The sequence below is a fragment of the Nerophis ophidion genome, linkage group LG20 (genome assembly GCF_033978795.1).
Source record: "Nerophis ophidion isolate RoL-2023_Sa linkage group LG20, RoL_Noph_v1.0, whole genome shotgun sequence".
Taxonomy (NCBI): Eukaryota; Metazoa; Chordata; class Actinopteri; order Syngnathiformes; family Syngnathidae; genus Nerophis; species Nerophis ophidion.
This window is the reverse complement of record NC_084630.1, coordinates 43,233,940-43,250,842: the sequence shown is the minus strand read 5'-3', so window position 1 is coordinate 43,250,842 and position 16,903 is coordinate 43,233,940. Positions and strand designations below refer to the sequence as shown.

At 41.0% G+C, this 16,903-nt stretch overlaps 1 protein-coding gene across 2 annotated transcripts in view; it reads right to left on the bottom strand.

The window, feature by feature from the left end:
• Nucleotides 1-1,523: 1,523 nt before the first annotated feature.
• The window catches only part of LOC133539161 (lysyl oxidase homolog 4-like), an 83,839-nt gene continuing 68,459 nt past the window's right edge, over nucleotides 1,524-16,903 (bottom strand). Inside the window, exons 14-16 of one of the 2 annotated variants that reach the window (XR_009803198.1) lie at nucleotides 4,776-4,887; nucleotides 2,176-2,345; nucleotides 1,524-2,137 (exon numbers count right to left, since the gene is read on the bottom strand). Coding sequence is in view for 1 of the 2 variants with exons in the window: in XM_061881275.1 (XP_061737259.1) it covers nucleotides 2,275-2,345; nucleotides 4,776-4,887 (183 nt within the window). In the remaining variant the exon portion in view is untranslated. Of the gene's footprint in view, nucleotides 2,346-4,775; nucleotides 4,888-16,903 lie in introns of both variants that reach the window. The other variant, XM_061881275.1, reaches the window with a different exon arrangement.

Sequence of the window (16,903 nt, the reverse complement as noted above, 5' to 3'; positions counted from 1 at the left end):
GAGAGTCAGGTTAATTTTTCTGTTACCTTCCTCAGATTTGTGCCTTGAGACAATCCTGTCTGGATGTCTACTGACAGTTCCTTCATCTTTATTCTTGGTTTGTGCTCTGCCATGCACATTCAAGTGTCGGACCTTTTATATAAAGACAGGTGTGTGCCTTTCCAATTCATGTCCAACTAACAGAACTTACCACAGGTGGACTCCAATCAAGCTGTAGGAACATCCCAAGGAGGATCAGTTTCACATTGTCATTTTGGGGTATTGTGTGTAGAATTTTGAGGACAAACATGAATTTATTTGCAATAAGGCTGTAATATAACAAAATGTGGAAAAAGTGAATACTTTATGGTTGGCCTGTAGTACTTTAAATTTCGTTTTCTTTGAAGAAACAAAACTCCTTTTTAAGTAAGATTCAAACTTTATTTAGGTTCTGGGTTTTTCCTGTAACACACGTGGAAAATTCCATAAGTCACATGATCCGCAGGAAGTTGCATCATTCATATGTTCTGCAAGCCACGGGAGGCTTAAAAGTGAATTTACTCATTGTTTTGTTTTATGATTGAAAGGTAAAAAAAATCTCCACACAGACATGTTACCTAAATATTTTTTCGTTATTTCCCCCCAAAATTGTATTATTTAAATATTTTAATGTACTGTACTTAATTTCAACATACTATTAGCACAATTGCTATATGGCTATAATGTTTTTCATCTATTAAAAACTCACTCCTGTTACTCAAATGAGTCATATCTGACTCTATTTTATTAGAGCGTATCAAAACACGAATTGGTATGTCAGACTCAGCCCTGTCATGGTGTAACTCTTATCTTACTGATAGGATGCAGTGCGTCTCCCATAACAATGTGACCTCGGACTATGTTAAGGTAACGTGTGGAGTTCCCCAGGGTTCGGTCCTTGGCCCTGTACTCTTCAGCATCTACATGCTGCCGCTAGGTGACGTCATACGCAAATACGGTGTTAGCTTTCACTGTTATGCTGATGACACCCAACTCTACATGCCCCTAAAGCTGACCAACACGCCGGACTGTAGTCAGTTGGAAGCGTGTCTTAATGAAATTAAACAATGGATGTCCGCTAACTTTTTGCAACTTAATGCCCAAAAAATGGAAATGCTGATTATCGGTCCTGCTAGACACCGACCTCTATTTAATAATACAACTCTAACATTTGACAACCAAACAATTAAACAAGGCGACACGTTAAAGAATCTGGGTATTATCTTCGACCCAACTCTCTCCTTTGAGGCACACATTAAAAGCGTTACTAAAACGGCCTTCTTTCATCTCCGTAATATCGCTAAAATTCGCTCCATTTTGTCCTGATATGGGCCAGTTTTAATAAGTTAAATATAAATATAATCAGATTTAAAGTTAAAATTTTTTTCCCTCCAAATCTGTGGAATGGAGTATTGAAGGCAGATTCAGCTAAAATCTTTCAAATTATTTTTTTACGCTTGGAAAATCTGCAGGGAAAAACCACCATTCCTTAAATAACCATGCAGTTTGTCATTCTGATGTTTATTCTTTCTCTACCATTTAAATGCTGTAATGTTTATGGCGCTTTTAATGTGGCGCAACCAGACGAGACCCCATGGGATGACAGGTGAAGAACAAACAAAGGATGAACAATACAAAACACAGCCACGCAGGGACAATGCCAACTCAAAAGTACAATAACATCTGCATAAATTAGAGACCTAACAAATATTCCAGAGAGGTAATATAAAACTGTACATGACAATACATGTGCAATACATTACACTATTTATTCAAATAAGGCAAAATAGCACCATGGAGTTAAAAGAAAAAGGATATTCTCATTCAAAACCAAGAAGCACATGTGTAACAGTTAAAAAAAAAAAAAAAATTGGAAAATGAATGCAAGCAGACGGTTGTTCTCTGTGTCAATGTGGTGCATTCACGCTTGTTTCTTCTCAGTTCTAATTGATTTCAAATAATCTAAAATGTAAATATATTACCATACATTTTATGGTGTAATGCCTGCTTCTTCTCCATGTTTCTCCTTAATCATGTAGGACGTGAACAGCCTCTGATAGAGAGTCACAGGGTACCGAGTCCTTCCTTCGCACATGTGAGTGAGTGTGTGTGTGTGTGTGTGTGTGTGTGTGTGTGTGTGTGTGTGTGTGTGTGTGTATGTAGTGACGTTTAGCCTTGTCTCTCAACCGCTCTGTCCTGTCCTGTTGAGGTGTGCTGAGGAGTTGAACGGTTCTTCTGTCCTTGTATTTGTCTTGTTCACAAGAAGTTGTTGGTGATCTGACGCTGGTGGTCAAACAAGTCCTCCGCACCAGCACTGTAAGCATCGCCTGATGGGAGACAAAGGCACACACACACACCCATGTGATACTGCAGTGCACTACTAATACTTTTCTGTTATCTCATTATTCACTGTTATTGTGCACTTAAGATGTGACTTTAAGGTTTTACTACTTACGTATAAAATACTACACGGTCTAGCTCCAGCCTATCTTGCCGATTGTATTGTACCGTATGTCCCGGCAAGAAATCTGCGTTCAAAAGACTCCGGCTTTTTAGTGATTCCTAGAGCTCAAAAAAAGTCTGCGGGCTATAGAGCGTTTTCCGTTCGGGCTGCAGTACTCTGGAATGCCCTCCCGGTAACAGTTCGAGATGCTACCTCAGTAGAAGCATTTAAGTCTCATCTTAAAACTCATCTGTATACTCTAGCCTTTAAATAGACCTCCTTTTTAGACCAGTTGATCTGCCGCTTCTTTTCTTTCTCCTATGTCCCCCCCTCCCTTGTGGAGGGGGTCCGGTCCGATGACCATGGATGAAGTACTGACTGTCCAGAGTCGAGACCCAGGATGGACCGCTCGTCGGGACCCAGGATGGACCGCTCGCCTGTATCGGTTGGGGACATCTCTACGCTGCTGATCCGCTTGAGATGGTTTCCTGTGGACGGGACTCTCGCTGCTGTCTTGGAGCCACTATGGATTGAACTTTCACAGTATCATGTTAGACCCGCTCGACATCCATTGCTTTCGGTCCCTTAGAGGGGGGGGGGGTTGCCCACATCTGAGGTCCTCTCCAAGGTTTCTCATAGTCAGCATTGTCACTGGCGTCCCACTGGATGTGAATTCTCCCTGCCCACTGGGTGTGAGTTTTCCTTGCCCTTTTGTGGGTTCTTCCGAGGATGTTGTAGTCGTAATGATTTGTGCAGTCCTTTGAGACATTTGTGATTTGGGGCTATATAAATAAACATTGATTGATTGATTGATTCCCATCCAGTTTCAGCTCTTCTCATCATGCTTTCAAATCTCATACTTTTAGAGTCCAGGCAATCCCATCTCATCTCATTTAATCTCATTTTGTCCTGTGTTATCATTCACATCCCAGTTCATCCATAGCACGTTTTATCCCGGCTTCTCCACCCTGGCTCAACCCTAACCCAGTAAAGGCGGTACCAACCCACACACGTCTCACCAGCCTTTTCAATCTCACCCCACATTATCCAAGGGCGTCTTACTTTTTCATTGCCCTCCCATCTTCTCGTTACCCTTTCTATCCGTACCAATACCACCCCATCCTAGCTCATCCTGTACCATCTCATCAAATATCAAATATCATCCCCACACATCATTGTCATTCAATATGAACTTATTCCACCTCACCTGATTCTCATCACATCTCATCTCTCATTGAATCGCATCTCTTTTTGTAGTATCTCATCACATTTAATCTAATCTCTAATTGCATTTTATCTCATCTCTCATTGAACTTCATCGCATCTCACTGCGTCTCATTGCACCTCCTCTCATAGCATGTTATCTCACATCCTCTCATGTTATCCCTCATTTCTCGCGTCTCATATCTCATTTCATCAAATCTATTTTTGTAGTATCTCATCTCATTTCATCTAATCTTTAATTGCATTTGATCTCATCTCTTGTGGCACCTCATCGCATCTCACTGCATCTCATCTCTCATCGCATGTCATCTCATGTTGTCTCATTTCTCACGTCTCATCTCTCATTGCATGTCATCTCATGTTGTCTCATTTCTCACGTCTCATCTCTCATTGCATGTCATCTCACATCCTCTCATGTTATCTCTCATTTCTCACGTCTCATCTCTCATTGCATGTCATCGCATTGCATCTCATCTCTCATGTCATCTCTTTTCTTTTAAATGATTGGTTGATACTTTTATTAGTAGATTGCACAGTACAGTACATATTCCGTACAATTGACCACTAAATGGTAACACCCCAATAAGTTTTTCAACTTTTTTAAGTCGGGGTCCACGTTAATCAATTCATGGTAATTGTCACGTCTCATAGCGTCTCATCTCATCTCTGATGTCGTCCCATCTTTCATCTCATCCCTCATCGTATTTTATATCTTGTCTCATCGCATCTCATACCAGTCCGGTCCATCCCAAAACTCTCCATCTCGTCACCGTCTTCCATCCAGTTTATTTGTTGCCTCTCATACTTTCCTATTCCTTCTTATTCAAGCTCATCCTTCCTATCTTTTTCCATCTCATCTTCCACGTCACCGTTTTTATGACGATTTATCTCATCCCTTCCTGGACCATTCTATTCGTCTAATCTCATGACCCCTTCCAATCTCATCTCAACCCATGTCATCCTTTCCCACCCCATCTCATCATGCGTTTCTGTCTTTTTCCAGCTCATTCCATCTCATCCCATCCCATCGTACCCCTTCATATCTCATAATTCCATGCTATCTAATGGCATGTATTGTCTTGAAGCCTACCTGTATGGCATCCAAACATGTAGACCATAGCTCCATCATACTTGCACCGACAGCGGACAACATTGTTCTTGAAATCGGACTCTGCCATGTCCAAGGATGGGTTGACTTCCACCTATAAAAGGAAAGATGAAAGTTTTGCGCGCATATTTTTTTGTAGGTCACCACACTAAAAAAGTGAAGCACTTTCCAGATGCACTGCACACGACTTGTTAGTGAATAATGATTTTTTTAGCAACTTTGTAGTATATTTAGCGAGTAGAGGTACATATTAAAAGTAAAGGAGAGATGTATCATGCATTTATTCTGTAATCAAATACAAGCGGTCACAAAATATTCACTGCACGAGTGAGTGTGTATCTCCGCCACCACAAGCCCAGGGAGTGTGCACTACCACAGAAAACTTGCTGAAGCGTGCAACCCAAACTTTATGACTTCCATAAGTGCTAAGAAAACACACACACTTCTGTCGTTTGGCAACGCTTTGAACACCACTGCTTTACTTATTTCACCAGGACGGCCAAGTGTGGCCTGGGCGGCCATTTGTTCAACGCAGCTCTTTTTTTTTTATTCCCCTGTGGCGCTTTGAATGAAATACACAGAAAAAAAAATATGACAAATTGGAAAAATAGAGCAAAAAGGCATAACACAATGAAAAAAAAAGCTGACACGTTGATACTAATAATTAAAAACACAGATTAGTCATTAAGTATATGCATTAGTCTTTTTATTTGCTTATTTTCATTACCGGTACATCTACTTTTATAAAGACTAATACAAAACCTCACAATAATGACTGATTGAATGCTAAAATGTTATGACAGACCGCCTTAAAAAAGGAAATGGAATTTAAAATGTTTCTATGATGGATAAAACACTGAATATTGATAACATATGAACGTCACACCCCCTTTCGATCGACACTTTTTACAATCAAGTGAAACTCAACAAACATTGAAATATGAACGCAAAAGGTACAAAATAAACCCACCTACAATCTGAGATATCGGATACATCACTAAGCTTTAGAACTTTGTTGTGAAAATCTCCTTCCGCGTCTGGTGAAATGCTTCCCACCCACACGGCTTGGTGCCTCGTCTGAGCTGCTGTGACGTAGATGACCATAGTAACTAATTAGATGACCATAGTAACTAATTAGATGACCATAGTAACTAATTAGATGACCATGGTAACTAATTAGATGACCATAGTAACTAATTAGATGACCATGGTAACTAATTAGATGACCATGGTAACTAATTAGATGACCATAGTAACTAATTAGATGACCATAGTAACTAATTAGATGACCATGGTAACTAATTAGATGACCATAGTAACTAATTAGATGACCATGGTAACTAATTAGATGACCATGGTAACTAATTAGATGACCATAGTAACTAATTAGATGACCATAGTAACTAATTAGATGACCATGGTAACTAATTAGATGACCATAGTAACTAATTAGATGACCATAGTAACTAATTAGATGACCATGGTAACTAATTAGATGACCATAGTAACTAATTAGATGACCATGGTAACTAATTAGATGACCATAGTAACTAATTAGATGACCATGGTAACTAATTAGATGACCATAGTAACTAATTAGATGACCATGGTAACTAATTAGATGACCATGGTAACTAATTAGATGACCATAGTAACTAATTAGATGACCATGGTAACTAATTAGATGACCATGGTAACTAATTAGATGACCATAGTAACTAATTAGATGACCATAGTAACTAGAATATCATCCAAAAGCGAAGATTCCAACCATTGAAATACTTAGTATAGTTGAGGACTTACGGTCGTTAGAAAACATCACTGCACATCATAATGACATCTACAGTTTCCATCTTAAAGATCTAAAAAAAACTACTTGAGAATGTCCGGCGGGCCAGATTGAAAAGCTTAATGGGCCGCATGTGGCCCCCCGGGCCTTAATTTGCCCAGGTCTGTCATAGAGTGTTAAGAGAATAGACTTTCAGACAAGTCTCTGTGCATTTTTTAATGAAGTACAATCAGAAAATTAGTCATCATGCGACCAAAGAAAGTTGCAAGTGGCAGCACTAGGATAAATAAGGTTAGAAACGCTACTGAATTCAAGGAATTTCAAAAGGGGTTTCCTTTTCCTCCTCCCTCTCCACTTATCGCCATCTTCGCCAGAATCTTTGAAGTAAATGTGATGTAAAATGTTCTTCATTTATTTAATCATCCACCTGTATATGTATTTCACATTGTTTCTGCATGTAAAACTATAATTGTTCTTTATAAAATGGGTTTTTGATAACTGAATAATTAGATTTACATTATTTCGCTTGGGAAAAATTAATTTACCGTCTGACCTTTTTTGTATTCTCTCTCTGAAGCACAAACTCTGCTCCTAATGTGTATTTTATGTCTAGACGAGTGCACTTTAAAAAAAAAAAAGTTTCATAACGTGAGAGTTGACGTGAGAAAGAAACATTTGCGACAGTTGGCTTCCCATGGGGGCGACTGAGGAGCCGCAGGAATAATGTTTTGTTTAAAATAGTTCCAATTGGGGGTTGCATGATAAATGACATCACTTTCCACTGTTATCTCTGTGTGTGCATTACACAAAACCAGCCCAGAGATGCATTTAGTTTAGACTCAAGTTGCAGCCTGTCATTAAACTGCAGCCTGCTTGGTTGCCACGACTCAATGTTTTCCACCCCGTCTGCACCAGCACAGCACATAAATGTACTTTCTGGATGCACACATCAAACAGATAATGTGCCCACACACTGTGGCAATACTTTTAATCTTGGGATTTTATGTTTGCAGGGAAACTTACGCAATTATTTGTAATTGTTACTCTTTTGGTTTTGTCTTTAGACTAAACTGAGTGAAAATCTTGGCACATTTATATATATATATATATATATATATATATACATATATATACACACATATGTGTATATGTATATATATATACACACATATATATATATAAATATATATGTGTATATATATATATATATATATATGTATGTGTGTATGTATATATTTGATTGGCAACACTAAATTGACCCTAGTGTGTGGATGTGAGTGTGAATGTTGTCTGTCTATCTGTGTTGGCCCTGCGATGAGGTGGCAACTTGTCCAGGGTGTACGCCGCCTTCCGCCCGATTGTAGCTGAGATAGGCACCCGCGACCCCAAAAGGAATAAGCGGTAGAAAATGCATATATATATATATATATATATATATATATATATATAATGAACACACTGTCAAATATTTTCACAAAGATAAAATAAGTCATAGTTTTGGTTCGTTTAATGGTTAAAACAAATGTACATTATTGCAATCAGTTGATAAAACATTGTCCTTTACAATTATTAAAGCTTTTAAAAAAAAAATCTACTACTCTGCTAGCATGTGAGCAGACTGGGGTAGATCCTGCTGAAATCCTATGTGTTGAATGAATACAGAATCATTTTGAATGGGAAAAATATCGTTTCTAAATCGAGAATCGCGTTGAATTGAAAAAAATCGATTTATAATCGAATCGCGACCCCAAGAATCGATATTGTAGCGAATCGTTGGACACCCAAAGAATCGCAGCCTAATATATATATTTATGATAATGTCATCATTGAAGGTTATTATACAGTTAGAGATCGTACATCAGGATTATTCAACTAGTGGCAGAAATTCAGTTCAAAAAGTGTGAGAAACTTTAACATTATGCAGCAATGGAAATATAACAACACCATTAAATAACTATCAATTAATAGCACATTTTCCGCTCTTGTCACTGAGGGCCGCCCCTACTTATACATATTTCACACGTAGGGTTTTAAAAGGCCAATTAAGGATTTTTTTTTTTTACCACTACCTTATTCCTAGCCCTTTCCTGCTCTGACACTGATAATGATGTAAAGACAAATTTCTCCCAAAGTTAACATCCCTTGTTGTGCGCTGCGTTAATGTACTGCTTTTATGAGCCAAATCAACTTGGTTTGATCCTCAGTTAAAGGTTTGATTATTTATGCTAAATTTGTTTGTTTTTGTGCTCAAAATAACTGCGCTATGTCTCCGTTATTCACATTCAAATTGTGATTTTTATTTATTTTGATTCATCCACCCATCCATCCATTTTCTACCACTTATTCCCTTTGGGGTCGCTGGTGCCTATCTCAGCTACAAACGGGCCAATCACAGGGCCAACACAGATAGACAGACAACATTCACACACTAGGGCCAATTTAGTGTTGCCAATCAACCTATCCCCAGGTGCATGTTTTTGGAGGTGGGAGGAAGCCGGAGTACCCGGAGGGAACCCACGAACTCACAGGGAGAACATGCAAACTTCACACAGAAAGATCCCGAGCCCGGCATTGAACCCTGACTACTCAGGACCTTCGTATTGTGAGGCAGACGCACTAACCCTTCTGCCACCGTGAAGCCCTATTTTGAATCATAATTTTCGAAATTGTGTAAATTTAAAATAATAAAGTACAAAATAGTATTTTTGAACATTATTATTTTTGATACTGTTTTTATAGATTTTTCTTTCTTAGTATTGTACTCAAGTATTTTGTTTGTATGTCTACTCAATTGGTGTGTAAATTTACACCAAAGTATTGTACAGATGTGATTGGATTGGAGTTGGGGTTACTCCATTTTCTATTATGAGATTGATTTTTAAAAGACATTTTTTTAGGCGCATATAAGTCGTTTGTCAACAGCCAAAAGAAGACTTTATAACTTATAACCTGATTTACAAAGGTTTTATTATCTTATCGACCAAATAATATATTACAAGAATCGTGTTATAGCGTTAAATCTATTCTGATTCAAATTGTCACCCCAAGGATCGGAATTGAATTGTATAAAATTCTGCTCACGGCCCCAAGGCAGTTGTCAGAATAAATGTATCTAATTCACTAAACTTTTTGTTACATTGAGTTCAGCTCGCCCTGCAAGAGGACAAAAGCTGTCTTTGTTCCTACCAAGCAGAAGGCTTGTAAAACTCCCCCGCCACCGTGACCACCACTTCCCGAAGACAGCCGGCACCCCACTCGGCGACGGAAAGTTTCTGTGAGTATGGCTTCCTGCGCTTCGTGCACTTTACTCATAGATAGGTTTGCTTTGCTAGAGAGCCGTGTCCGCCAGTTAGAGCAGTGTAATTTCGTAACTTTAGATGTTGCGGACACATCTGCTAGCGTTAGCTGTAGCGAGCTAACTAGCCCAGCTTGTAGCAGCCCTAACCGGCCTACAAGCTACGGTGTACTGGTTGAGACGCATAATAGATTTAGCCCTTTAGCTAGTCCTACACCCCAGTCATAGGGGACTCCATCACCCGAAACATAAAGCTTAGCAAACCAGCCACAATTTAAGTGTATTCCCGGGGGCAGAGCACCTGACATTGAAGCTAATCTTAGGGAGCTAACTCGCAACAGGTCTAGTAAACACGTACGACAGGCTAACCGCACCACTAGTTATGCGAATATAGTAATACACGTTGGCTCCAATGACGTTAGGATGAGACAATCAGAGATTACAAAGAGAAACTTGTAATCTCGCCAGAAAGATGTCCAGGCATCGAGTAATTGTCTCTGGCCCCCTGCCTGGGAGAGGCAATGATGAGAGATATAGCAGATTAGTCTCTCTTAACAAGTGGCTAGATAGCTTCTGTAGACAACAGGGATTTATGTTTATTGATAATTGGCCCTCTTTCTGGGGCAAACCTGGCTTGCTGAGGAGAGACGGCCTTCACCCTAACCAGGAAGGCGCTATCCTCTTGTCTCGGAACATAGATTTCGCATTGAGCCACATTTGACTAACTGCACTAGAGCAAGCCCGGTCACAGGCAATTACAGAGCCTGCTAGCCTGGGTATGGAGTCAGTTAAGCTAGAACTAGCCAGCGCCAGGCTGGATGATCCCTGTACACATAGCAATTTTCGTAGAATAATACACAACTCACAAAATGGTTTTTCTGCTGTGTCTATGACTACGTCAGAGTTAGACATGCGTTCTACTGAGGTGGCAAATTATGATGCGTTCAGTTTATCGCAGCGCCAAGTAGACAATCTGAAAATTCCCGTCATATCAATTCCTAGATATGGTCGTAATTATTTTAAGTACACTGCGCATAATAAACGCAACATTATTAATATTGCTACTACGGATAATTTGATCAACAACTCCTTAAAACAGCCCACTACCTATAATATGGGCTTTCTAAACATCAGATCTTTGTCTCCCAAAACGTTATTAGTCAATGAGGTCATTAGAGACAACAACCTTAACGTCATCGGTCTTAGCGAAACCTGGCTCAAACCAGACGACTTTTTTGCGATAAATGAGGCATCCCCTCCTAACTATACGCATGTGCATATTGCCCGTCACCTTAAAAGGGGGGGGGGGGGGGGGGGTGTCGCACTAATATACAACGAAAACTTTAACTTTAGTCCTAACTTAAATAATAAATATAAATCGTTTGAGGTGCTTTCTATGAAGTCTGCCAAAATTATTCAGGACAAGTGGTAGAAAATGAATTATTCTATTATTCTATCTACTTGTTCACTTACTGTTAATATCTGCTTACTTTCCCTTTTAACATGTTCTATCTAAACTGCTGTTAAAATGTAACAACCACTTACTCTACTGTTGTTTTGATACTTTACATCAGTTTTGGATGATGCCACCAATTTGGATATCAATTTGATACCAAGTTGTTACAGGATCATACATTGGTCATATTCAAACTTCTCATGTGTCCAGGGACGTATTTCCTGAGTTTATAAACATAATATACATTTTTTTAAAACTAAAGATGTTTTTATGCCAAAAATATTGATGTAATCATAGTAGTATCGACTAGATATGCTCCTGTACTTGATATCATTACAGTGAATGATCCACCAATGGCGTTTGTTTACATTGGCATGTTGGTGGACCGGTACTTTTCAGAGGTGGTATAATACAGAGTATAATTTATTAGTATCGCAGAACTATACTAATACCGGTATACCGTACAACCTGCGATGAGGTGGCAACTTGTCCAGGGTGTACCCCGCCTTCCTGTTGGCCTTGCGATGAGGTGGCGACTTGTCCAGGGTGTACCCCGCCTTCCGCCCGATTGTAGCTGAGATAGGCGCCAGCGCCCCCCGCGACCCCAAAAGGGAATAAGCGGTAGAAAATGGATGGATGGATGGTAAATGTATGCATTCTCCTGTTACCTCACATTCTATATTTTGTTTTGGAAAAAGGTTGTCATGAACATAATTCATTTTAAAAAATGAAAAGAAAAACACATTTGTATGCATATGTACTATGTATTAATTTAAACAAACATTCATTCACTTTCCTCCGTCCTTCATGGATCTAAATTTTACCGCTGCCGGTATTTTTAAAAATATTTTTATTGTAATATTTTCAGTATTCGGGCTTCACGGTGGCAGAGGGGTTAGTGCGTCTGCCTCACAATACGAAGTTCCTGCAGTCCTGGGTTCAAATCCAGGCTCGGGATCTTTCTGTGTGGAGTTTGCATGTTCTCCCCGTGAATGCGTGGGTTCCCTCCGGGTACTCCGGCTTCCTCCCACTTCCAAAGACATGCACCTGGGGATAGGTTGATTGGCAACACTAAAATTGGCCCTAGTGTGTGAATGTTGTCTGTCTATCTGTGTTGGCCCTGTGATGAGGTGGCGACTTGTCCAGGGTGTACCCTGCCTTCCGCCCGATTGTAGCTGAGATAGGCGCCAGCGCCCCCCGTGACCCCGAAAGGGAATAAGCGGTAGGAAATGGAAATGGATGATTTTCAGTATTTGTTTGTTCTCTTTCTGGCCAAAGTAAGACAAACAAAACAATCCGAAGTTTTCTTTCTTTTTTTTAGTTTTAATGCCATGATTTTAATAATCTGGCCCGCGTGTGCGCAGATTTTCCTCCATGCGGGCCCCTGAGCTAAAATGAGTTTTACACCCCTGCTCTAAAATCTCCCTTTCTTCTTACGAAATTCACGGGCTCCGTACGTGCTTTGAAGTCCCGAGTTGTTGCACGTGCGCAGTGCAAAGAGATGATGAAAACATGTCTGACTAATGCAAAAAGCTTGCAAGCTAATTGCACGACTAATGCGGTGCCATTAGTTGTGCAAAAAAAAAGCAAATAACAGAGCGGGAGGACAGATGAGTAGGTCAGCACAGGAGATCGGAACGTTTAGGAACAGACAAGTCCAACATTAAAAGAAGAAGTCAAGTGCTGACGGTGTTGTCCACCGGCCAATACGCTCCACTCGCTAATAGCAGGTCTTCTTTCTATATATAAAACCACAGTAAATGTACTTTCCCTAAGTACACCCACGCCCTGAAACAACATGGATATGGCGTACCTGAATGGTTGGATGCACCACCAAGGGCCACTTAGCTACAATTATAGTCGGTTATCGCTTTTATCCCACTTTGCAGATTTTAAACATTTTTTTCCCCCAAAACATGTTTGGATTTATGTCGAGAAGATTTGCCAGTTGGCTCAGCTTTTGTTGTTCCACTCATCCGGTGGAATTTTTCGGTATTTGGAAACAAAAGTATGCATCTGGTATCGAGCCCATCAAGGGACGCACTTTGTCCCGTATTTCCCTGAGAATCACAAACAGTTGTAATAGTTGCACGTTTGTAGTACTGTAGTGTTGTCAGTAACAGAAAGGAATAGCAAAAGATGTCAGTTCGATTCCCGGCCAGTGAGGCATCATGCATTATTACATTTATCCAACCCATACTTAAAAAACCTGGACTGGAACATGAAAACCCAGACGATTTCCGCCTCATCTCAAACCTCAGACCTCTCTTTTATTTCAAAGGTTATCCAATGCAGCGTTTTTTAACATTTTTTGAGCCAAGGCACATTTTTTCATTGAAAAAAATCCATCAGTGAAAAATTTAACCCAGTAGTTGACAGTAAAAAGCCGTTCTCGTAATTGTTGGATATGACTTAAAGCATAACCAAGCATGCATCACTATAGCTCTTGTCTCAAAGTAGGTGTACTGTCACCACCTGTCGCATCACGCCGTGACTTATTTGGAGTTTTTTGGTGCTTTTCTGTGTATAGTGTTTTACTTCTTGTCTTGCGCTCCTATTTTGGTGGCTTTTCCTGTTTTGTTGGTATTTTTCCGTAGCAGTTTTATGTCTTCCCCGCACCTGCTTTGTTTTGGCAATCAAGATTATTGAAGTTGTGCGGACGCTGTCGTTCTTTGTGGGGACGTTGTTGATTGTCATCTTCATTTCGGATGAACTTTGTGGATGCTGTCTCTGCTCCACGCGCTGCAGGTTTTTGCTGTCGTCCAGCATTCTGTTTTTGTTTACTTTGTAGCCAGTTCAGTTTTAGTTTTGATTGGCACAGCCTTCCCTAAGCTTCAATGCCTTTTCTTAGCGGCACTTGCCTTTTGTTTATATTTGGATTAAACATTAGACACTTTTTGACCGCTGTCGTCTGCATATTGTGATCACGACAAACTATGTTCCTGACATCTACGAAGCAATTACCTACTTGCTGCTACCTACTGATATGAAAGAGTATAATATGGTTACTCTGCCGAGCTTCAGACAGCACAGACACTCAACAACGGCGCAGTATTTGCGGACTGTAATTACTGGTTTGCAAAATAATATTTTAACCCAATTAGTTGAAATTGCCATCCGGGAGGAACTCAACGTAAAGCCGCTGCTCCTCCACATCGAGAGGAGCCAGATGAGGTGGTTCGGGCATCTGGTCAGGATGCCACCCGAACGCCTCCCTAGGGAGGTGTTTAGGGCACGTCCAACCGGTAGGAGGCCACGGGGAAGACCCAGGACACGTTGGGAAGACTATGTCTCCCGGCTGGCCTGGGAACGCCTCGGGATCCCCCGGGAAGAGCTAGACGAAGTGGCTGGAGATAGGGAAGTCTGGGCTTCCCTGCTTAGGCTGCTGCCCCCGCGACCCGACCTCGGATAAGCGGAAGATGATGGATGGATGGATGGATAGTTGAAATTGCATAATCTCCCACGGCACACCAGACTGTATTTCACAGTGCTTAAAAAACACTGATCCATGGATCTGTTGCCTGCTAGTTTAAACAACAAAATCCTTTAAATTATTTGCGATTTTTTAATCTGAAATCCGTAACTAAACAGCACTACTCTAAGCCACCTGGCTCCTTCCATACTGATCCTCCGTCTCTAGCATTTACAATATAACATCGACACAGTAAAACTGGTTCTACATTCTCCTGGTTCACATCCTACCTCAGCAACAGACTCCGATACATATCCAAAAACAATCCCGCACCATCCCAGTAACACATGGTGTCCCGCAAGGCTCAATGCTTGGTCCACTCATTTTTATTATCTGCCTTCTGCCCAATTGTAGCTGAGATAAATGGTAAATGGGTTATACTTATATGGCGCTTTTCTATCTTCAAGGTACTCAAAGTGCTTCGACACTACTTCCACATTCACCCATTCACACACACATTCACACACTGATGGCTGGAGCTGCCATGCAAGGCCCAAACCGCGACCCATTAGGAGCAAGGGTAAAGTGTCTTGCTCAAGGACACAACGGACGTGACGAGTTTGGTAGAAGGTGGGGATTGAACCAGGAAACCTCCGGTTGCTGGCACGGCCACTTTCTCGACTGCGCCACGCTCCGTGACCCCAAAAAAGGGACAAGCGGTAGAAAATGGGTTGATGGATACATGTTTCAACACACACCTGAACTTATCCACCAAAACAATCCCACCGGCCACAGCCTCCACCCTCACAAACGGCCTCTCTGCAATAAAATCATGAATGATCACCAATTTCCTTAAATTCAACTGCGGCAAAATGAAGAGATTATCATTGGTTCCAAATCTCTACAGCCCTCGAACCAGGACTTTACTCTCACTGATGATGGTTAATCAGTCACCTGGATTCATTTTTGACTCCGCCCTCTCTTTCAAACCACTAAAACACACCTCCTACACCTACGCACAAATCTGCGTTCAAAGTACTCCAGCTTATTAGTGATTCCCAAAGCCCAAAAAAAGTCTGCGGGCTATAGAGCGTTTTCCGTTCGGGCTCCAGTACTCTGGAATGCCCTCCCGGTAACAGTTTGAGATGCCACCTCAGTAGAAGCATTTAAGTCTCACCTTAAAACTCATTTGTATACTCTAGCCTTTAAATAGACTCCCTTTTTAGACCAGTTGATCTGCCGTTTCTTTTCTTTTTCCTCCTATGTCCCACTCTCCCTTGTGGAGGGAGTCCGGTCCGATCCGGTGGCCATGTACTGCTCGCCTGTGTATCGGCTGGGGACATCTCTGCGATGCTGATCCGCCTCCGCTTGGGATGGTTTCCTGCTGGCTCCGCTGTGAACGGGACTCTCGCTGCTGTGTTGGATCCGCTTTGGACTGGACTCTCGCGACTGTGTTGGATCCATTATAGATTGAACTCTCACAGTATCATGTTAGACCCCCTCGACATCCATTGCTTTCCTCCTCTCCAAGGTTCTCATAGTCATCATTGTCACCGACATCCCACTGGGTCATTATTGTCACCGATGTCCCACTGGGTGTGAGTTTTCCTTGCCCTTATGTGGGCCTACCGAGGATGTCGTGGTGGTTTGTGCAGCCCTTTGAGACACTAGTGATTTAGGGCTATATAAGTAAACATTGATTGATTGATTGATTGATTGAAATGTTTATCCATGTCTTCATTTCCTCCGAACTGGATTATTATAAGAGCTTCCTTTACACAATACAAAAACTCCATCATGTCCAGAACTAGTCTGCCCTGTTTCTTCACTGGCTCCCCACACAAAAAGTATATCCCCTTCAAGATCCTGATAATCACCCATAAATCCATAGACCACCTGGCTCGTCCATACCTCACTGACCTTCCAATGTTCTACCACCATCATCTGAGTCAAATCGTCTCACTGCCATCGCTAAATATAAGCACCATACCTTGAGCCTTAGTTTTCTTCACCCTCTGGAACTCTCCGCCCCAACACATCCGTATCTCTGACTCACTAAAACCATTCAAAAACAGGTAAAAACTTACCTCTTTAAGCTAGCTTTTAACCTGTTCATTTTTTTTTAAAGTGCCTTTTGAGTTTTGACGAAAGTGCTATA